The 23817-nt window shown below is 42.4% G+C and overlaps 1 protein-coding gene across 1 annotated transcript in view; it reads left to right on the forward strand.

The window, feature by feature from the left end:
* LOC130282873 (uncharacterized) overlaps window positions 1–23817 on the forward strand; it is a 28740-nt gene extending 4923 nt beyond the window's left edge. Inside the window, exons 2-8 of the mRNA XM_056531759.1 lie at window positions 9600–9736; window positions 10173–10319; window positions 10408–10531; window positions 13720–14339; window positions 16599–16734; window positions 16947–17041; window positions 21766–23817. Of these exons, the coding sequence (XP_056387734.1) occupies window positions 9644–9736; window positions 10173–10319; window positions 10408–10531; window positions 13720–14339; window positions 16599–16734; window positions 16947–17041; window positions 21766–23205 (2655 nt within the window). The 5' untranslated portion in view covers window positions 9600–9643 and the 3' untranslated portion in view covers window positions 23206–23817. The remainder of the gene's footprint in view (window positions 1–9599; window positions 9737–10172; window positions 10320–10407; window positions 10532–13719; window positions 14340–16598; window positions 16735–16946; window positions 17042–21765) is intronic.

Raw genomic sequence — 23817 nt, forward strand, 5'->3', positions numbered from 1 at the left:
AGTGCATATTTCGGTAAAAATTACACCTTATCATTATTCTGTAGGTCCATACGGTTAAAATGATCCCCTACTTATATAGATTTGATTTTGTCGTACTTCTGGAAAAAATCATAACTACATGCAGGAAAATTTATACGTTTAAAAATGTCATCTTCTGACCCCTATAACTTTTTTATTTTTCCACGTACAGGGCGGTATGAGGACTCATTTTTTGCGCCGTGATCTGAAGTTTTTATCGGTATGATTTTTGTTCGGACTTTTTGATCACTTTTTATTCATTTTTTAATGGTATAAAAAGTGACCAAAATACGTTTTTTTGGACTTTGGGATTTTTTTGCGCGTACGCCATTGACCATGCGGTTTAATTAATGATATATTTTTATAGTTCGGACATTTACGCACGCGGCGATACCACATATGTTTATTTATTTATTTTTTTTTTACACTTTTATTTTTTTTATGGGAAAAGGGGGGTGATTCAAACTTTTATTAGGGAAGGGGTTAAATGACCTTTATTAACTTTTTTTTTTTTTACATTTTTTTTTGCAGTGTTATAGGTCCCATAGGGACCTATAACACTGCACACACTGATCTTTTACATAGATCACTCGTGTGTATTAACATGCCTGTGATCAGTGTTATCGGCACTTGACTGCTCCTGTCTCGATCTCAGGCACGGAGCAGTCATTCGCCGATCGGACACCGAGGAGGCAGGTAGGGGCCCTCCTGGTGTGCGGTCAGCTGTTCGGGACGCCGCGATTTCACCGATTTGAGCAGCCGGGTCACTTTCACTTTAGAAGCGGCGGTCAGCTTTGACCGCCGCTTCTAAAGGGTTAATACCGCACATCGCCGCGATCGGCGATGTGTGGTATTAGCCGCGGGTCCCGGCCATTGATGAGCGCCGGGACCGACGCGATATACGTCCTGCGTCGTTAAGGCGTTAAAGGGGTACTCCGCTGCTTTGGAACTAACTGTTCCGAACGCTGGAGCCGGGAGCTTGTGACATCATAGCCCTGCCCCCTCATGACATCATGCCCCGTCCTCTCAATGCAAGTCTATAGGAGGGGGCGTGATGGCTGCCACGCCCCCTCCCATAGACTTGCATTGAGGGGGTGGGGCTATGACGTCACAAGCTCCCGGCTCCAGTGTTCGGAACAGTTTGTTCCAAATGCTGAGCAGCGGAGTACCCCTTTAATGATTTTTGCTGTAAACTACCAAGACATGCAGGCATATGTAATTCTGCACTGAACACAAACTAGTAAGCTCTCCATTTAGTGAAAAACTACAAGTTCCAGCATGCTTTGACAGTAAGAGGCTGTCTGTTGCTGTCAGGGCATGCTGGGAGTTGTAGTTTTGCAACAATCGCAGAGCCCAAGGTTGGAGATCTACATTGAAAACACCCTCCCAATGGATAAATGAAACAGGAGACAAAGGAGCCGCTTATCAGCTCTCACTACAGAGGTGAGGTCCTGTACAGTTTTACATGATCAAATTCACATATTTCTAAGGCAGGGTTCACATACCGTATTTATCGGCGTATAACACGCACTTTTTAGGCTAAAAATTTTAGCCTAAAGTCTGTGTGCGTGTTATACGCCGATACACCCCCAGGAAAGGCAGGGGGAGAGAGGCCGTCGCTGCCCGCTTCTCTCCCCCTGCCTTTCCTGGGGTCTAGAGCGCTGCTGTCGGCCCTTTTCACCCCCTGGTTATCGGCGCCGCTGCCCGTTCTGTCCCCCTGACTATCGGTGCCGGCGCCGATAGCCAGGGGGAGAGAAGCGGCGCCGACAGCCAGGGGGAGAGAAGGGGCAGCGGCACCCATTGCCGGCGCCGCTGCCCCGTTGCCTCCCCCCATCCCCGGTGGCATAATTACCTGAGTCGGGTCCGCGCTGCTCCAGGCCTCCGTCGTGCGTCCCCGGCGTCATTGCTATGCGCTGAACGGCGCGGCGCATGACGTCAGAGCGCCGCGCCGTGCATAGCAACGACGCTGGGGACGCACGACGGAGGCCTGGAGCAGCGCGGACCCGACTCAGGTAATTATGCCACCGGGGATGGGGGCAGGCAACGGGGCAGCGGCGCCGGCAATGGGTGCCGCTGCCCCTTCTCTCCCCCTGGCTGTCGGCGCCGCTTCTCTCCCCCTGGCTATCGGCGCCGGCACCGATAGTCAGGGGGACAGAACGGGCAGCGGCGCCGATAACCAGGGGGTGAAAAGGGCCGACAGCAGCGCTCTAGACCCCAGGAAAGGCAGGGGGAGAGAAGCGGGCAGCGACGGCCTCTCTCCCCCTGCCTTTCCTGGGGATGTATCGGGGTATACACGCGCACACACGCACCCTCATTTTATCATGGATATTTGGTTAAAAAACTTTTTTTACCCAAATATCCTTGGTAAAATGAGGGTGCGTGTTATAGGCCGGTGCGTGGTATACCCCGATAAATACGGTATATCAGGCGTGCACCAGAGGGAAACTGATGCTAGAACTGATCCCATTCATTTGAATAGGACAGTTCACATTCATCCAGCGTCTCAATTTTGACGCCGGATGGTTGGACACGCCGGAGGGCACCGGACAGGGGAACGCAGATTGCTGCCCAGAAACAATAGATGCCGGATGCCATACAACTGATGACAGGTTGTCATCATTCATGGCATCAGCTGAGTTCACCTAGGTCGGATGCCGGACATATGTGAACCCAGTCTGATAGTGAGTCACCCAGGATGAGCAACTCATGGCCTCCCAACTCTTCCTGCTGAGGATAATGAATACACTCCATGGGTCATGTGCAGTGTGTCTGACTCACAGAGTTTAACCCCTTAAGGACGCAGGACGTAAATGTACGTCCTGGTGAGGTGGTACTTAACACACCAGGACGTACATTTACGTCCTAAGCATAACCGCGAGCAGCGGAGCGATGCTTTTTTATAACCATTTATTCCCCCAAAAAATTATAAAAAATAGATTGAAAGTTTTATATAAGCAAATATGGTATCAATAAAAAGTACAGATCACGGTGCAAAAAATGAGCCCTCTTACCGCCGCTTATACGGAAAAATTAAAAAGTTATAGGTCTTCAAAATAGGGGGATTTTAAACATATTAATTTGGTAGAAAAGATTGCAAATTATTTTTTTTTTAAGTGCAACAGTAATAGAAAAGTATCTAGCCATAGGTATCATTTTAATCGTATTGACCCAAAGAATAAAGAACACGTCATTTTTACCGTAAAGTGTACGGCGTGAAAACAAAACCTTCCAAAATTAGCAAAATTGCGGTTTTCTTTTTAATTTCCCCACACAAATAGTATTTTTTTGGGTTGCGCCATACATTTTATGGTAAAGTGAGTGATGGCATTACAACGGACAACTGGTCGCGCAAAAAACAAGCCCTCATACTAGTCTGTGGATGAAAATATAAAAGAGCTATGATTTTTTGAAGGGGAGGAGGAAAAAATGAAAAGTAAAAATGAAATTGTCTGCGTCCTTAAAGGGGTACTCCGGTGAAAACCTTTTTTCTTTTAAATCAACTGGTGGCAGAAAGTTAAACAGATTTGTAAATTACTTCTATTAAAAAATCTTAATCCTTCCAGTACTTATTAGCTGCTGAATGCTACAGAGGAAATTCCTTTCTTTTTGGAACACTGATGACATCACGAACACAGTGCTCTCTGCTGACATCTCTGTCCATTTTAGCAACCATGCATAGGAGATGTATGCTAAGGGCAGCATGGTGGCTCAGTGGTTAGCTTAGTGGTTCAAATCCCACTAAGGACAACAATAAATAAAGCGTTATTATTATAACGTCAGCAGAGAGAACTGTGGTCGTGATGTCATCAGAGAGCATTCCAAAAAGAAAAGAATTTCCTCTGTAGTATTCAGCAGCTAATAAGTACAGGAAGGATTAAGATTTTTTAATAGAAGTAATTTTCAAATATGTTTAACTTTCTGCCACCAGTTGATTTAAAAGAAAAAAGGTTTTAACCAAAGTACCCCTTTAAGGCCCAAATGGGCTGAATCCTTAAGGGGTTGAGGGGGCGTTCACACAAGTACACAAATGTATAGGTTCAAACTCAGTGTTTCTTGTTACAAGTTTGAAATAAAATTCGCTCACATGAATGAGCCCTTATGCAGCAAGTAGTGTTGTATAGCACTGCTGTACTCCAATAATGGGAGCCCCTGCTCTGTACTAGCTGTGACCACAATTATTTTGGTGCCTTTTGGCTGAGCAGGAGGTATAAATTGTATACCTCCTACTCGAACAGTTAAACACTTAAAGGGGTTATCCAGGAAAAAAAAACTTTATATTATATATATATATATATATATATATATATATATATATATATATATATATATATAAAAAATCAACTGGCTCCAGAAAGTTAAGCAGATTTGTAAATTACTTCTATTAAAAAATCTTAATTCTTTCAGTACTTATGAGCTGCTGAAGTTGAGTTGTTCTTTTCTGTCTAAGTGCTCTCTGATGACACCTGTCTCAGGAACTGTCCAGAGTAGAAGCAAATCCCCATAGCAAACCTCTTCTACTCTGTGCAGTTCCCGAGACAAGCAGAGATGTCAGCAGAGAGCACTGTTGTCAGACAGAAAAGAACAACTGAAAGGTATTCCAGGCAAAAAACTTTTTTAATATACATTTCAACTGGCTCCAGAAAGTTAAACAGATTTGTAAATTACTTCTATAAAAAAAATCTTATCCTTCCAATAATTATCAGCTGCTGAAGTTGAGTTGTTCTTTCGTTCTGGCAACAGTGCTCTCTGCTGACATCTCTGCTTGTCTCGGGTAGTCATCAGAGAGCACTTAGACAGAAAAGAACTCCACTTCAGTAGCTCATAAGTACTGAAAGGATTAAGATTTTTTTTATAGAAGTAATTTACAAATCTGTTTAACTTTCTGGAGCCAGTTGATATATATATAAAAAAAATGCTTCCTGTAATATCCCTTTAAGGACACAGAGATTTATTTTTTATTTTTGCACTTACATTTTTTCCTCCCCTTTAATAGTTATAACTGTTTTTTTAATTGTTCACCTACAGACCCATATGAGTCTTTTTGTAGTTTTTTTTTTTTTTGTGCCACCATTTGTAATTTGTAATGACTCATTTTAACAAAAAATCTACGGTGAAACCAATATTATCTTTATTCTGTAGGTCCATATTATTACAACAATTCCCAATTTATATAGGTTTGATATTGATGTACTACCCTTAAAAAATCTGGGGGAGATTTATCAAAACCTGTCCAGAGGAAAAGTTGGTAAGTTGCCCATAGCAACCAATCAGATCGCTTCTTTCACTTTTCAGAGGCCTTTTAAAAAAAAAAAAAAAATGGAAGAAGCGATCTGATTGGTTGCTATGGGCAACTCAGCAACTTTTTTCCTCTGGACGGGTTTTGATAAATCTCCTCTAACTTTTTGTACGATAATTGGTTTGCCTAAAATTGTTCTCTTCTAACCTATATGCCAGTGTTTCCCAAGCAGGGTGCCTCCAGCTGTTTGCAACAGCTGGAGGCACCCTGGTTGAGAAACACTGCCCTTTGCTATAACTCTCTTATTTTTCTGTATACACACCTGTATGAGGGCTCATTTTTGCACTGTGATCTGTAGTTTTTATCCTTGCCTTATTTTTGTTTTGATAGGAGTTTTAGATCACTTTATATTATTATTTTTTTCTGGTACGGTATATGAAGTGACCAATAATGCATACACTAAACAATCCTGTGCCATAGAACAGCATTAAAGAGTACCTCTCATCAAAAGTTTTTATTTTTTTTATATATATTTTATAGCTTAATACAAAGTTCATCTATATAATTGGATTGTATTTAAAAAAAAAAAAAAAAATGTTTCCTTTCAAGTCTATTTTCATTTTGAAACTTTGGCTGCTAAGGGTCTCCCTAGGAGCCCCTGGCCGCAAGCTTTTTCAGTGATTTTGGACTCACACCGGCCTGGCTGTTGAGTCCGAAATTGCATACTCAGCGCAGCTCCCTGCCTGTCAATCACTGCAGGGCGCGGCAGCTCTGTCTTACAACATTCTTCCTCTCTATATGGCACGTGTATACCCAAACAGAGAGGAGGAGACTCAGAGGCTGCCGCCCCTGCCCTGTACTCAGCCTTTATGCGTGCTCCCGAGAGGAAGAAGGGCAGAAGCTGGCCCTGACAGGCATCAGATGACATCGTGCCTGCCGGTCACGCCCACTTCCTCACCTCGCACACACAGCTTCAAACTGAGCTACAGAAGATAGAGGGGGGAAAAGGTATTTACAGGGGGTTTTAACTAGAAATAATCACAGGAATAGAGATAGTCAGGGACAGATAAGGGAAAGTTTTAGTTGATAGGTACTCTTTAATCAGTGTTATCGGCGCTTAGCTACCAGCATTTGGATAAGAAGCGTGCTAAGCTGGAGCGGGACTAGGGCATACATGTACGCTGGATATCCTTAAAGGGGTACTGGAGTGGAAAACTTTTTTTTATTTATTTTTTTAAATCAACTGGTGCCAGAAAGTTAAACAGATTTGTAAATTACTTCTATAAAAAAATCTTAATCCTTCCAGTACTTATTAGGGGCTGTATACTACAGAGGAAATGCTTTACTTTTTAGATTTCTCTGATGTCATGACCACAGTGCTCTCTGCTGACCTCTGCTGTCCATTTTTCTGATGGGTCACGACATCAGAAAAATCTAAAAAGTAAAGCATTTCTTATATATATATATATATATATATATATATATATATATATATATATATATATATATATATATTTAGTGCATATAGCCCCTAAAAAGTAACGGAAGGATAAAGATTTTTTAATAGAAGTAATTTACAAATCTGTTTAACTTTCTGGCACCAGTTGATTAAAAAAAAAAAGTTTCCATGGGAGTTCCCCTTTAAGGTACCCCTTTAAGTCAAAGCCCAGATCTCAATCCAATTGAAAATCTGTGGTCAGACTTAAAGATTGCTGTTCACAAGCGCAAAACATCCAACTTGAAGGAGCTGGCGCCGTTTTGCTAGGAGGAATGGGCAAAAATCCCAGTGGTAAAATGTGGCAGCTCATAGAGACTTATCCAAAGCGACCTGGAGCTGTGATTGTCGCAAAAGGTGGCTCTACAAAGTATTGGCTTTAGGCGAATAGTTATGCACATTGACTTTTTCTGTTATTTTGTCCTATTTGTTGTTTGCTTCACAATAAAAAATATATATATATTAATCTTCAAAGTTGTGGGTATGTAATGTAAATAAGATGATCTAAATTCCAGGTTGAGAAGCACCAAAATACAAAAATGTCAAGGGAGCGGTGAATACTTTTGTAAGGCACTGTAGGTGCGATCTATTTTGTAAGTGTGTGTGTGTGTGTGGGGGGGGGGGGGGGGGGTGCTGTGTATATTTATTACATATGGATATCTATCATTACATTGTGTATGTGATGCTGCAGGACTGGCAGGTGTGAATACTGAAGAATCTTTGTCCAGAAAAAAAAACTGCTTGGACGCACAGACATTGCCATCCCTATTGACGGCAAGATCGTTCTCCGCTGTAATCCATAGTGTACATTGTGTATCGGTGACAGCAATGAGATTCTGCTGCACCGGAATTTCCAACAGAACTTTCAAAACAGAATTCTGCTTGGAAATTTTGTAGTATGAACCTAGCGTACATGAGTTGAGTATATGATCTGACCTATGGGATTTGTGTTATATATGTGTGTGATTGGGATCTTAGGTTTACAATTAAATATATTTTCTAATATTTATATCTGAAATACTGGTTTGCAGTTAAAAAAGGAAAAAATAGTGGCCCGAAACAGCACAACTAACTGAAGACCAATAATAGAAAAATAGCGGGCGCCACAAGATAATATCGTAACCACAATATAAAATTACAATAGGTATGCAGACCAGGCTCACCAGCATGCTCCACAACCCAAGCAGCTGAGCCTGGTCTGCATACCTGTTGTAATTTTATATTGTGGTTACGATATTACCCTATGTGGAGCCCGCTATTTTTCTTTTTTTTCTTGATGAAATTCTGGTTTCTATTTTCTGATGTAACTTTATTTTATTTTTTTTCTACATTATTATGGGGTTAGCCATATTGCCTGAGCTTCTGGTCTGCTCTGTTAATAGCATTTTTGGGTCTGCTTTACAGCAGTATTATAGACCTAGGAAACAATGGTCTGGAGGGAACTCTTTACCTCCTTTGGGAGAGTTTTCTTGGTATGCTTTGTGATCTGTGCAGAGTTCTTTGTGTAGGTAGAGGGAGGAGGTGAGCTGTGTCAATCACCTATTTTGAATGGTCTGGTCATGTCTTATCTATATGTGATTGGCTGAACTGCTGATCAAGTTTGAATGTCCCGCCCTCCGAAACCAGGAAGTGAAAGGTGAGAGGGAGCACTACCTGGAGGTATGAGTCATGTGGGAAAACCCTTTAATTTGCATACATACATTTTTACATACATAGAATATGGAGCAGACTCTACAAATAGAGCGGAGATTACACAGATCAATGCAGTTCTATAGAATTGCATTGATTTGTATGAGGAATCTAATGATTCCTTCTAAAAGTTCCCTAAGGGGGGACTACGAAAGTAAAAAAAAAAAAAAATAAAATAATACAAGGAATCAAAAAATAATACAAAAAAATAAAATAAAACATTTTACATATATATGGGTATGGTCAAATGTAGCGTATACACTGCGTATCTTACTCTGCAGGAAATACGCAGCATATTTTGTTATGAGCAGACGCACAGGGCTTCCCCGCCGCAGCCTTGTGTACGCAGTAATGTTTGGAGACGGACCCAGTCCGCAGGTGTGACTGACACACAGACCCACCACCAAACCCTACTGCCAACACAGCAACGGCGGGGAAGCCCTGTGTGTAAGCTCATAGCAAAATATGCTGTGTATTTCCCGCTGCCTTATGGATTTCTTTCAGCGTGTAGGCTTTGTGTGACCCTACTCTAAAGGTTAAAAAAAACACACATTAAACCCTTTCATATTCACCCCCTTTTCCTATTTTCCATGTAAAAATAAACATATTTGGTATTGCCGCATGCGTTCAAATTATTATTTAAAATATTACATTATTCATCCTATACGGTAAATGGCGTAAAATACCACTCCCCCATAACTGTGTTTTTCTATCTCTTTATAAGAAAAAATTAAGTAAAAAGCGATGAAAAGGTCAGTTCAGTACCACAATAGTAATGATAAAAACAGATTACGCTGCAAAAAAATTAACCCTCATACAGTCTGGTATACAAAAAAAGTTTGGAATTTTTTTAAATTAGTAAGCATGATGGAAACTATACAAATTTGATATTACTGTTCTCTCGGGCCAACCTAATTAATCAAGATAACATGTTAGTTTGACCATACGGTGAACAGTGTAAAAAAGTTGGAGTATATGTATACGAGAAAATGAAAGGTGTCAATAAAAAGTAGATGAAAAAGGTATGGCTATTAAAGGGTGAGGGGGGAAAACACAAAGAGCAAAAAACGAAAATTGGCTCTGTGCTTAAGAGGTTAATAATAATGATTTATCTTGGTTACAATTAGATTACAAATCCCTATGTGACATTTCTGTTTTAAGGGGTCATCTCAAACACCGCTCAAGGGACATCCTGAGAATATTCTATGTGCCCACTGATGATGGACAAGGACAGGGATCATGTGACTAAGAGGATATTAAAGTTCACCTTGGAAATCATCTATCTGCTTACTGGTGAGGTAAGTGATTCTCTCCAAGTCTTGGTGATTTCATTTAAAGGGGTACTCTGCTGCCCCAGCGTTCGGAACATTTTGTTCCAGATGCTTGGAGCGGGTGGTGGTGGGTCGTGATGTCACGGCCACGCCCCATCAATGCAAGTTTATGGGAGAGGGCAAGGCAGTCGCCATGCCCCCTCCCATAGACTTTCATTGAGGGGGCGTGGCCGTGACATCACGACCCCGGCCGCCCGCACCAAGCGTTCTAAACGAATGCCGGGTGCTGCACAGAAATCGTGGGGTTCCTAGCAGCAGGATTCCTGCGATCAGACATCTTATCCCCTATCCTTTTGGATAGGGGATAAGAAGTCTAGGGGCAGAGTACCCCTTTTAACATACTCTTTCCATGTAGCATATAGTCTAGTGAATTCTAATATCTGTACTGTACATCTATTTCTAGGAATATGGACCTATAAATAAATGTGGGGAATATGCATCACTTAACTCCATTATGGATCCTCAATTCTCATCATGTCCACTTGAAAGGAAGAATGATGATAAGATCCTATACATCACCAATAAGATCATTGAGCTGCTGACTGGAGAGGTGAGTGCTACTGGGAATGCTGGGACATAATTTTGTAACATCGATGAAGGGGTCTTTATGGTCATTGTGGCTTTTTTCCATGTGTCAGGTTCCTATAAGATATGAGGACGTCACGGTCAGTTTCACTATGGAGGAGTGGGATTATGTTGAAGAACACAAGGATCTCTACAAAGACATCATAATGGAAGATCCCAAAACCTTCCTGCCTCTTGGTAATTTTTATTTTTTTGTCTTGTTAGATCTTTGTAATTAAAACATGTACAAAATGACATAAATGTTAAAGGGGTTTTCTCGGCTCGCATCTATTCGCATGGGGCTGGCCACTTCTTCAATTTAAAGGAGTTCCGTAGTGAAACATAACTATCCAAAGCATAGGGGATAAGTTATAGATCGTACGGAGTGGCGTCCGACACGCCCCCTCCATGTATCCCATAGAGATACATGGAGGGGGCATGTTAGCCGTTGCTTCCTGTGGGGGTGAGAACAGCAGCTTCCGGCAGACTGCCAGAGCCCTGTTTATGAGATCTCTGGGGTCCCAGTGGTCGGACCCCCACGATCTATAACTTAATGCCACAGCATTCCCCCAACTCTGAATCCCCCTGTGCCCTTGTGACAAATATGTTTTCCTCTTCTGATCCCCCTCCTGTGCCAAATCATTTTTCCCCTCTGATCCCTCTTGTGCCAAATCCCTTTTTCCCCTCTGATTCCACCTGTGGCACATTACTATTATTGCTATGTCTAGCGATAGCAACTAATTCAGGGGGTTCATAGCCTCAAAGATTAACTGGATTGGTACAATGGAAAACAAGGATGTATTGAAGCACCCTTTTCAATCTGTTATTTTCAGACCGGTGGCCATTTAGAAGGTGTCCTGAGTAACTACAAGGCCAATCTATACATGCCACAAGTCCATAATTTACAGGATTTTCAAAATGAAAGTGTTCCTGTCGTTAGCAAAAACTCTTTATATAATGTAGATAATACCATTTATATGTATATTTGTAATATACATTGGTTAAAAAAAAGTGTATATTTATGGGCGAAAAAAATGCTGTCCCTGCAGCTATTGTCTGTGTGTCTCTTGTGAGGGGTTCAAATACAGGAAGTGAGGGCGGGACAAGCAGGGCTCTGTGCAGGCTCCTGGCTTGTCAATCATCCTGCTGTGTGAGCCGGGGGAGTGTCATAGAGCCTCAGTGTGCAGAGCCCTGCTTGTCCACACACACTTCCTGTATTTGGACTCCTCACACACAGACAATAGCTGTAGAGACAAAAATATACACATTATTTTACCAATGTTTATTACAAATATACATATAATATTATCTACATTATATAAAGAGTTAATGACAGGTACACTTAAAAAAAAAAAAATGCTTCCACCCATCTAACTGCAACCCGATTTTTCTGATAGATATAACATCACACCTTATTAAATTGGAAAATGTTGTGGAGTTCGCTAGTCAGACATTCCTCATACCATAACACAGATTTCCTCTACAAAATACAGGATCATCTTTCCCAGTGACAAATCTAGTATAGTACTGATGCCATCCTGAGGTCCTAGAGAAATGACTAAATACATCCCAGAGTACATTTATTCAATTTCAATTATATTTTCTTGGCATTTATTCACTTTGGCAGCTTTATGTGGGCATTTTTTGTCATCCAGGAACACGAAATGTAGTCTTCTTTTACTCCTTAGTCCCTTAGTACAGCATGTGTTTTGGTCCTTATAGACCAGGACATTTTTTAGCTATTTTCTCCCCATGCTGGTAAAAAATGGGTACAACTTAAGATGGATGACAAAGTCAAAATGATTTTTATCCTTTTGGTAGAATATGCTATTACTGTAATCATTGGAGATCCATCTGCTAAGTCCACTCAGTTCTAGAAATGAAGGTGTCCCATAACATTTCTTCCCAACACAGAGATGCCGACACCCACGGTGGTCCCTTCAGTTTCAGGATTGGTTGGTGATCATATATTTTAGATTGGTTACATAAAACAGATATGTATTTTGAGCACAGGAGAGGAGTGAAAAGACTGCAGCACTCATCAAGACCACTCAGTACAAGACAACTTTGACATAATGTGCGCTGCAAACTGCTATGAATAAAGTTGTGTTGGACTGGTGAGTGCTGCAGCATTTTCACTCCTCTCCTATGCTGTTTGAATGGGATGCTTATCCTTAGGCTGAAGTGTGCACAACAGTCCACCTGCTCTACTCCGTGAGTCTATCCGCATCATCCTGTATGTCTGTGTATACTACGGCAGTGCCATCAGACATTTCTTCTTAAAGGAGTAGTCCAGTGGTGAGCAACTTATCCCTATCCTAAGGATAGGGGATAAGTTGCAGATCACGGGGGGTCCGACCGCTGGGGCCCCCTGCGATCTCCTGTACGGAGCCCCGACAGCCCGCGGGAAGGGGGCGTGTCGACCTCCGCACGAGGCGGCGGCCGACACGCCCCCTCAATACAACTCTATGGCAGAGCCGAAGCGCTGCCTTCGGCAATCTCCGGCTCAGCCATAGAGATGTTTTGAGGGGGCGTGTCGGCCGCCGCCTCGTGCGGGGGTCGACACCCGCTATCTCGACAGAGAGATCGCAGGGGGCCCCAGCGGTCGGACCCCCCGCGATCTCAAACTTATCCCCTATCCTTAGGATAGGGGATACGTTTTTCACCACTGGACTACCCCTTTAACTACTAAATATGTATTTTGAGATGTTCTCGCTGCTGGTCTCTATAGAAAATACATGTCATTTTGGTAAAATGACATGTTCTTGTCCATAGTGATGTCATACAACTATAGAACAAGGCGATATCCGGCACCAGTTGGATGAACGTACAGGCTTTATTTGTAGAAAATGTTCACATGCAACAGGTATAAACAGCAAAAAATATCTCTGACGCCTTTCACTCGATCAGGAGCTTAGTCATAGAGTACATAATGCTTAGAGAGACACACACTAAAATACTTAAGATACTAGTCACGTGATAATGATGTAATACAAAAAAGTCCAAAAACATACAGAAAACCTGGTTTGGATCTGTGGGATTACCTTTAACCGGAGTGTTAAGTCCTACAAAAGCATTGCCTGATAAAAATAATATATTCTGTATATAAATACAATTACTGATATCAAAAACCTGTAAAACTAATTATGCAGGCGTTGTGACACAATATATTAACTCAGTTATAAGCTACAAATCTGGAAACAAACTATCCAAGCTAAAGTGCTGAGGGTAAATGCAAACATGTAATTTAACCAGCAAAGTGTGAACACTGTCCAAAAATCAATGGGTCTAGAAACATAAACTATTTAAGCTAAAATTAAAGCCACCAATTGCTTCCGGTCACAGTAACCTCTCTCTAATGTCATTCTTTTCATTTTTTCCTACAGAGAGATCAAGTAAAACAGGTACCTCAGATGGGTGTGAGAGTCCTCTGTATTCACTGGATTGTACAGAGGAGGACTTTGATATATCACAGGACAGCAGTGACAAACATGTCAGTCTATCATCCATCCCAGAAGATGGAAATGTGATTGAAAAAGAGAGAGAACCAAGGGACCATATGTCACCCCAGAACAATGAAGAGGATTACTATATCTCAGATTATAGTGGAGATGAGGATGAGACTCTGTCTAATGAATGGAAACTGGAAGATGATTATATTTCAAAGAACTGTAAACGGGAAATGGAGGATGTCACAGAGGACTATAAACAGGAAGTGGAGGATGTCACGGAGGACTGTAAACAGGAAATGGAAACTATCACCGAGGACTGTAAACAGGAAATGGAGGAGGTCACAGAGGACGGTAAACAGGACATGGAGACTATCACCAATGGCTGTAAACAGGAGATGGCTGATGTCACAGAGGACTGTAAACAGGAAATGGCTGATGTCACAGAGGACTGTAAACAGGAAATGGAGAATCTCAGAAAGGACTGTAAACAGGAAGAACCCAAAAAACTAAAAGACTGTAAATATGAAGATGATGCTGCTAAACCGTATTATGGGGTAAAGAGGAATAAGTAGATTACTGCCATAGTATCATGCCTTGAAACAGTTTTTCAGGACTTTTTTTATTTTTTTTATTGATGACCTATGTTCAGGATAGACAAAGTGGTCTGCTAAAGATTTATGCAGTGGTCTAGAAGAAGACACAACTAGGTAGTACCATAACTCCCAGCATAAAACACACGATAGTTTATATCTCTGTATAGAGATGGTATCAGGGGAGAAGCCTAAAACTTAACTTTTAATCATGTCAATAAAATATCAATTATCACACAAAACCAAGGTGAGTGAAAAATAATAGAGCCACAACGGATAGTTTCAATCACTGTTTCTGGTTCTGCCGGATATATGCAACACTAGTCTGGGACTAGAAGAATAATCAATTAGATGCTTTTTGTAGTACAATATATAGTAACACACGTATTGCAACAGGTCCCTATATATTGCAACACTCATAGTCAACAGGTTCTCGACATGTTTCTGTCAGGATACACCTGCATCCTCAGGGGAAGCCTGATTGTGTCATAAGGGAATAGACAACTCTCTGTCACAGAGTGCTGCAAAGCCAGTACATGCGGCTCCCTGCTAATTGTAGGTATGCGCTCCGTCTGATGACCGATGCCAGACCACGAGCCCGTCTAAACTCTTTTACCAGTGGATGGCCGTACTAACTGTCTCCATTGTAATATGCAGCTTTGGTGTTTTTACTCAGGAAGCATATATAACTAAGCTCCCAACACCCATCTATGCTGTAGTTTTTGCCAACATTACACTTGAGGGCATTTGTATATATATCTGTATCTACCTCAATCACTCTTACTAAGTTTTCTTATCTCTTATGACACAATCAGGCTTCCCCTGAGGATGCCGTTATATTATATTTTTTACTCCCCTTGGTTTCGTGTGATATTGCTATTTTATTGACATGGATTAAAAGTTAAGCTTTAGGCTTCTCCCTTGATACTATCTCTATACAGAGGCACATGATGGTTTATACTATCTTTAGGATAGGCCATCAATATCAGCTCTTTGACACAGCTTTGATGGCCGCATAACTCAATAATAAAGGCCATTGATAAAACAGTCCCAGAAAACCCCATAGCACAAAACTACAGGATAATCAGGAAGTACAGAATCAAGAGGCTGTATCAAACTTAAAGGAAATTTGTCATCAGTATCACCAGGTAGTTCAAGTGACACTGATTACAACAATACTTTCCTGGTCCAGTTCTGTGCTGTGGTTCTCTGGCTATCCTTTTCTGTATATTCAGCTCCAGGCCAGACTTGGAGCATGGGCGGAGTTAAGTAACATTAAGTAACGCAGAGAACAGCGGCAGTGACGTCACTAAGCTTCGTAAATGCTCAAAGTCGGGCCCGGAGCTGAAGATACTAAAGAGGATAGCCGGAGAACCACAGCACGGAAAGGGACCAGGTAAGTATCATTGTCATCTGTCTCATCTGCACTACCAGTATGGACAGGTTAGAGCAGGTGACACTGATGACAGATTTCATTTTCAGTATTTAATGGGATCGGTCTCTGTTGGGAATATAGTGCAGCCATAATTCAGTGTTAATTTTGGTGGCCAATTTAATTTTAGTTTTCCACGTCTTTTGATGAAAACTCAATTTTAGTCATCTGCCTTATTTTAGTCTTAGTTGTATTTTAGTCAACAAAAATGTGCCTTAAATTTTAGTTGACAAAATCTCCAGTAAAATAACAAACTTTAACTCCCATTCCGTCGCTCCCCCATTGCGCCGATATAGCTCTTCTGTCCTCCTGTCCGGTCCTTTCTGCTTCCTGTACACAGATTGTGGCACTTTGATCAGTTTGTCCCGCCTTGTCCGGTGATACGCTGAACGCGTGACATGTGACAGGCCCGGGCAGTAAGGAGAAGGCGGGGCCCAGGCTCATAACATGACACTGCGCTCAGCGTATCACCGGCCAAGGCCGGACATCACTGTAGCCGGAAATAAGCTAATCGCAGTGAAAAAAGAAAAAAAAAGCACTACCGTAATCCTTTAATACAAGGAGTATTATCATCATACATGGTTGCTATGGGTTACTGCACTACTCTTCCTCTCCACAGATTTTAATGAATCTCCCCCTTGATGTAATATTCGTAAATGGAAGAAATGCTAAACAACTGTTAGTCTCCCTCAGTTGGGGATCAAAAAATGTTTTTGTTTATTTTACATGCCTGTTAGGACAGTTTTGTAAAGAAATTATTTGAGGACGATACCATTCTTTTTGTTCCTTAGGACGAGTTGTTAAAAGATGTGAAAATTGAGGTGGTGTCAGATGATGATTGGGAAGAAGAGACCTCTTTCTGGGGTGAGCAAATAAGGGACATAAGGGACATCTTTGCAGAAGAAAATTCTGATGACTTCATCCCAGGTAAGTGTTATACTTGTACGCTATATATTCATATGTCACTGTGAGATACTAACACTATAATAAATGATGGCACATCTCTAGAATAGGACATCACTGCAGAACTTGTCTTGTCTACACACAAAGTGAATATTCACCCAAATACTATAGATTTACCAGTGTAAACAATACGTGTTTCAATTATTTTATTCTGTTTGTTTTTTTTCTCTCCCCAGATGTATCAAGTAATAGAATAACTGCTGAGCAATGCCCACAGATGTTTTATCCTCCCCATAAAAATGGAGATGGCAGCGTATCTCGGGATTATCAGGTGAACCACTTACTAAGAAAGTACCGTATTTTTCGTCCTATAGGACGCACCGGCGTATAAGACGCACCCAATTTATAGGTGCAAAATCAAAAAAAATAAAGATTTTGAACCCAATAGTGGTCTTCAACCTGCGGACCTCCAGATGTTGCAAAACTACAACTCCCAGCATGCCCGGACAGCCGTTGGCTGTCCGGGCATGCTGGGAGTTGTAGTTTTGCAACATCTGGAGGTCCGCAGATTGAAGACCACTGCATAGGAGGTAATACTCACGTGTCCCCGCCGCTCCGGACCCTTCACCGCTGCCCTGGATGTCGCTCCATCGCTGTCGCCGTGTCCCCGTCACTCCGGAACGTCTCTGCTGCCGGCCGGGTATCCTCGCTCTCCGTCGCCGTCATCACGTCGTTACGCACGCCGACGCACGTACGTGACGACGTGATGATGAGGAAGGAGAGCGCCGGCCATACAGGGGATCCCTGAACAGAGAAGACACCGAGGAGGCAGGTAAGGTCCCTCCCGGTGTCCTGTAAGCACTAACCCGGCTATTCAGTCGGGCTGTTCGGGACCGCCGCGGTGAAATCACGGCGGTCCCGAACAGCCCGACTGAACAGCCGGGTTAGTGTCACTTTCCCTTCAGACGCGGCGGTCAGCTTTGATCGCCGCGATAGGGGTGTATTCGCCGTATAAGACGCACCGACTTTTTCCCCCCAGTTTTGGGGAAGAAAAAGTGCGTCTTATGCGGCGAAAAATACGGTATATACAATACCTAAGCAATCAGCAGTTTGAGGCTCATGAGGCTTCCAATAGCTTATTTTGTCATGTTAGGCTAGGTTCCCACTACAAAATTCCAAAGCGGAATTGCAGGCAGAAATTCTGCTTACTAAAATGTATAGTCAATTGGTTTTCCGTTCACAAATTCACACTTAAAATTTCTGCCTGAAGAATGGCGTTGTTTATTCTTCAGGCGGAAATGCTCGCTGAACACATTGCAGTCTGTTGGGGACTGCAGTGTCCGCGCGGTCATAGTGCCCACTGATTCAGTCGGCGCTGGCCGCACTCGGAATCTCTGGGAGGAAATTTTGCGCCTGGAGATTCCACAGTGTGAACCTAGCCTAAAGATGCATTCAGCTTTGCTTTTTAATATGCGGCTGGTCAAATAATTGGCAAAGGCTTCCATCCACCAGAATAAGCACTGCTGATTTTTAGCTCTTCGATCTGGCTAGGTGTTCTGAGCTAGGGACCCTCACCTCCCCCTCCACCCTCCCCAGCTTGACTTTTATATTTCTTGATAAGTCATGTGGCCCCTTCAGTACTTTTTGCTTTGATGTGAAGTTCCGACTTCCTATGAAAATCTATTCTATGTTATTCTGAAGTAAATGGTATAGACTACACTGCTCAAAAAAATAAAGGGAACACTTTAACAACACAATGTAACTCCAGGTCAATGACACTTCTGTGAAATCCCACTGTCCACTCAGGAAGCAACACTGACAATAAATTTCACATGCTGTTGTGAAAATGGAACAGACAACAGGTGGAAATTATAGGCAATTAGCAAGACACCTCCAATAAAGAGTGGTTCTGCAGGTGGTGACCACAGACCACTTCTCAGTTCCTATGCTTCCTGGCTGATGTTTTGGTCACTTTTGAATGCTGGTGGTGCTTTCACTCTAGTGGTAGCATAAGACGGAGTCTACAGCCCACACAAGTGACTCAGGTAGTGCAGCTCATCCAGGATGGCACATCACTGCGAGCTGTGGCAAGAAGGTTTGCTGTGTCTGTCCAGAGCATGGAGGCGCTACCAGGAAACAGGCCAGTACATCAGGAGACGTGGAGGAGGCTGTAGGAGGGCAACAATCCAGCTGCAGGACCGCTACCTCCGCCTTTGTGCAAGGAGGAGCAGGAGGAGCACTGCCAGAGCCCTGCAAAATGACCTCCAGCAGGCCACAAATGTGCGTGTGTCCACTCAAACGGTCGGAAACAGACTCCATGAGGGTGGTATGAGGGCCTGATGTCCACAGGTGGGGGTTGTGCTTACAGCCCAACACCGTGCAGGAGGATTGGCATTTGCCAGAGAACACCAAGACTGGCAAATTTGCCACTGGCGCCCTGTGCTCTTCACAGAGGGAAGCAGGTTCACACTGAGCACATGTGACAGACGTGACAGAGTCTGGAGATGCCGTGGAGAACGTTCTGCTGCCTGCAACATCCTTCAGCATGACCAGTTTGGCGGCAGGTCAGCAATGGTGTGGGGTGGCATTTCTTTGGGGGGGGGGGGGGGTGCACAGCCGTCCATGTGCTTTCCAGAGGTAGCCTGACTGCCATTAGGTACCGAGATGAGATCCTCAGACCCCTTGTGAGACCATATGCTGGTGCGGTTGACCCTGGGTTCCTCCTAATGCAAGACAATGCTAGACCTCATGTGGCTGGAGTGTGTCAGCAGTTCCTGCAAGAGGCAAGGCATTGATGCTATGGACTGGCCCGCCCATTTCCCAGACTTGAATCCGGTTGAGCACATCTGGGACATCATGTCTCTCTCCATTAGAGATGAGCGAACTTACAGTAAATTCGATTCGTCACGAACTTCTCGGCTCGGCAGTTGATGACTTTTCCTGTATAAATTAGTTCAGCTTTCGGGTGCTCCCGTGGGCTGGAAAAGGTGGATACAGTCCTGGGAGACTCTTTCCTAGGACTGTATCCACCTTTTCCAGCACACCGGAGCACCGGAAAGCTGAACTAATTTTTGCAGGAAAAGTCAGCAACCGCCGAGCCGTGAGGTTTGTGATAAATCGAATTTACTGTAAGTTCGCTCATCTCTACTCTCCATCCTCCAACTCCACGTTGACCCACGGACTGTCCAGGAGTTGGCGGATGCATTAGTCCAGATCTGGGAGGACATCCCTCAGGAGATCATCTGCCACCTCATCAGGAGTATGCCCAGACATTGTAGGGAGGTCATACGGGCACGTGGAGGCCACACACACTACTGAACCTCGTTTTGACTTGTTTTAAGGACATTACATCTAAGTTGGATCAGCCTGTAGTGTGGTTTTCCACTATGATTTTGAGTGTGACTCCATATCCAGACCTCCATGGGCTGATAAATTTGATTTGCATTGATAATTTTTGTGTGATCTTGTTGTCAGCACATTCAACTATGTAAAGACGAAAGTATTTCTTACGATTAGCTCATTCATTCAGATCTAGGATGTGTTATCTTAGTGTTCCCTTTATTTTTTTTTGAGCAGTGTAATTGTTTCCCAGAGCAATTATGTATATCAGCAATAAAAGTGGAGGGATCTGAGTAGGTTTGGTAGAACTAATTTTGGCTTATAATAAGAAGACACCATTAAAGGGGTACTCCCGCCCCTAGACATCTTATCCCCTATCCAAAGGATAGGGGATAAGATGTCTGATTTGCGGGGGTCCCGCCACTGGGGACCCCGTGATCTACCTGCTGCACTCACAGACGTCACAGCCACGCCCCCTCCCATAGACTTGCATTGAGGGGGGCATGGTCGTGACATCATGAGCAGGGTGTGACCTTGACGTCACAAGCTTTCGCTCCGCATCGACAGCCATCCGGCATGGAGTGAAGTTCGCTTCATACACCGACCGTCTGGGGTGCTGAAGCCAAGATAAGATGGATAAGGGGCCGAGTACCCCTTTTAATACAAAGAGCACATAATAGGTAAGGTACTCTTACAGATTGTTTACTAATGTTAAATTACATTCTTTCTTTACATAAGTGATAACTGAGTTGCATACTTCTTTTATGCACTGTCACTATGTTTATAGTACAGCAAGCTGTGTGTGTGTTTTTTTAATAGAACATAATAGACAGAAAAGTGTCAATAGATTAATAATGTCTCTAGAAATAGATGAAACACAGTCCCTCCCAAGAAACCAGGCAGTGACATGGGAGCTGCATACAGAGCCTTGTCTGTGTATAAAGTGCTTTGCCCCCAGCAGTACCCTAGAGATGTTCTTTGTAATTGAATCCCCATCCTGTAATGATGATGACTTTGCTGACCCTATTCCAATCTGTATTGCACAGCCGACAAGTGAGCTGCAGAAATATCACTTTACTGGCTCACTGGACTTAAACTGCTTCTCTTTAACGAGTACCTCTCATGATCTTGTTAAATGTTATAATCCTCCCAGTTCACTTCATGATAAACCACCCCCTGCCTTTATTTTCATTGTTTGTTAGTTTTCTACCTTGATATCGCTCTGTATTTTCTGCTCAGTCAGATTCACAGACTAAGAAGGGGCGTTCCCCAGCAGGTGTGACATCATCTGAAGCCATACAGGAGAGAACTTCCTCCCTTACTCTGCTATACATAGCCCAGAGCAGTTCAGTGTGAGATTAGCAATGACTGGAAAAGGCTGCACACACACCCCCTCAGCACTCCAGACTGTATTTCCTGATTTTGAACTTTTGCACAGACTTTGGACTCCTGCTGGCCTGGCAGGAGATGATTTGATGGGGAGGAGGAGTGCTCTGGACAAGTAGGGAGACCTAGTGGCAGCTTTTTTAAACACAAAACATGGAAAACTTCATTTTTTTTAAACAAAGTACATAAGAAAGGTTTTTTATTTACCATCAGGAGTGTAATAGCAAAAATTAGTTTTAATGAGTGCCAATTTTAATCATATTTAATAAAAAACATTTGGGCAGAGAACCCATGAGTCTTATGTTTTTAATACTTTTTCTTTCTGTGCAGCCACCTGTTTTACATGGAGAAAGAGCAAATAAAGGCAATCCACAAGCAATGCTGAATTGTCACATTAATAATAACGGAACAGCAACACTAAACAACATTCATGCAAAAAAAGGTGTTCGAACTTTTCCTCCTTGTCAAGTTGAACGGATGCCACAGTTCAGCTTACCTGCTGGTCAAGAACATGCCCAAATGGGACAGCAGCAAAAAAATATAAACACTGCCAGGAAAACTACCTCAGATATTCAGACACTACAAAACTTTATGAGCGAAAGGAATGAAAATAGAAAAATTGAAGTAATACCTCACACAGAGCTGGATACGCTGCTCTCGAAATTTATTCTGGTGGTGAAACGCAAAGATGGCAATGAATATGAGCCTCACACTCTCCGCTGTATGGTAGGAAGTATTGACCGCTACTTGAAGGAACACAGCTACAACCACACAATCATTTATGGAAACAGCAAAGATTTTCCTCTTACGAAACAGTCGCTCAATGCAAAAATCAAATTTCTGAAAACAATTGCAGAAAGCAATCCACCCATCAGGCAGGAGGCATTAACAGATGATGACATTGAACATCTCTACAAGACAGGGACTCTTTCCTTAGATAATCCAACAAGTTTACTAAACTTGGTATTCTTTAATAATGGTATTCATTTTGCATTACGAACAAAGGAGCAGTACAGCCTCCAGTGGGGTGATATCAAGTTAAAAATCGATCCGAGGGGAAATCAGTACTTAGAATATACGGATCGTCAAACCGAGATGTTAGAGAATCGCAAGAATGTACGGCAAGTAAAACCCCGAATATACGCAACTCCACATATACCAGACAGGGACCCGGTAACGGCATACTTAAAATATCAAAGCTTCAGGCCTGGTGCCATGATGACATTAGACTCTCCATTTTATTTGGCACCAAATGTCAACTACAATCCAGCATTCTCTGAATGGTACCGATCGACAAAAATAGGAATCCAGAAAATTCGGGCAATGATGACAACTATGAAGATACGGGCTTCATTGCCAGAGTCGAAAAAGAAAGTTACTTATATAACAAAAAGGAGACTCGTCGAAAGGTTGCCGCAGCACACGTTGGGTGCCTCCGGGGCAATGGTGCCACCAACCCAACAAAGTAACTTACATAGTTTTAACAAGTCAGCTATGATTGACATGAAGCAACATAAGCCAGCAACTCTTATAAATAATTTACACACAACCTTGGCACACCCATCACAGGAGAGAGTACCAACTACAAGCAGCATCCAACCCCACCCTTCAACCAGCAGATATGGAGAATTACCAGCGCATAAAAGAAGCTTCTTGGCTACAGAGTTTGCCCAGCAACGTAACTCAAGTATGTATCTAAACAACTACCGATACCTGACTTCAGAGGAACCTGCAAGAAAACGCAAACCTACTTATGACTTTAAAAAATAATAAAATCCCTCATGTGGTACTGTAATTCAAGACTCTCCGGCCATTGGAAGGAACTTTTTTGAAAAAGCTGTCGATTGGACTTAAGTTGACTTTTTCTATTTTAGTCTTATTTACGTGTTTTTTCTTAACTCTTTAAGCTCTATTTATTCAACTTTTTAACTAAGTTGTTCAATGCTTATTTAAAAGAAATTGACTGATTACTACACTTTTTTTTATTATTTAATGTAATTTAAAATTGTGACATTTTCTCAGGCATTTAGATTTTTTTTTTATTGTATTGTGAGTTGATAAAAAAATTTAAGATTCTATTTTTTTTCCCTACGATTGGCACTTTGAGGGAAAGACTGTCCTGTGTGAACTGTAGAAGTCAGTATCTGAATGGGCTATGATATAGGCAGCCTTGCTACAATTTTTATAGGGGTTATTAATTGGTATAAAAATAATGAAAAATGTATCATGTCATAATACAATAAAAATAGAACAACTGTTCATGCAAAGCAGAGTAAAGGAAATTTTGGCAAATTGGTTCAGTTAAGAAATACTGTATATGTTCACTTAACTTTTTAATGAGGGACAAAACCTAGGTCTGGGTCATTTGTGGATGGAAGGAGG

The sequence above is a fragment of the Hyla sarda genome, chromosome 7 (genome assembly GCF_029499605.1).
Source record: "Hyla sarda isolate aHylSar1 chromosome 7, aHylSar1.hap1, whole genome shotgun sequence".
In the NCBI taxonomy this organism is placed as follows: Eukaryota; Metazoa; Chordata; class Amphibia; order Anura; family Hylidae; genus Hyla; species Hyla sarda.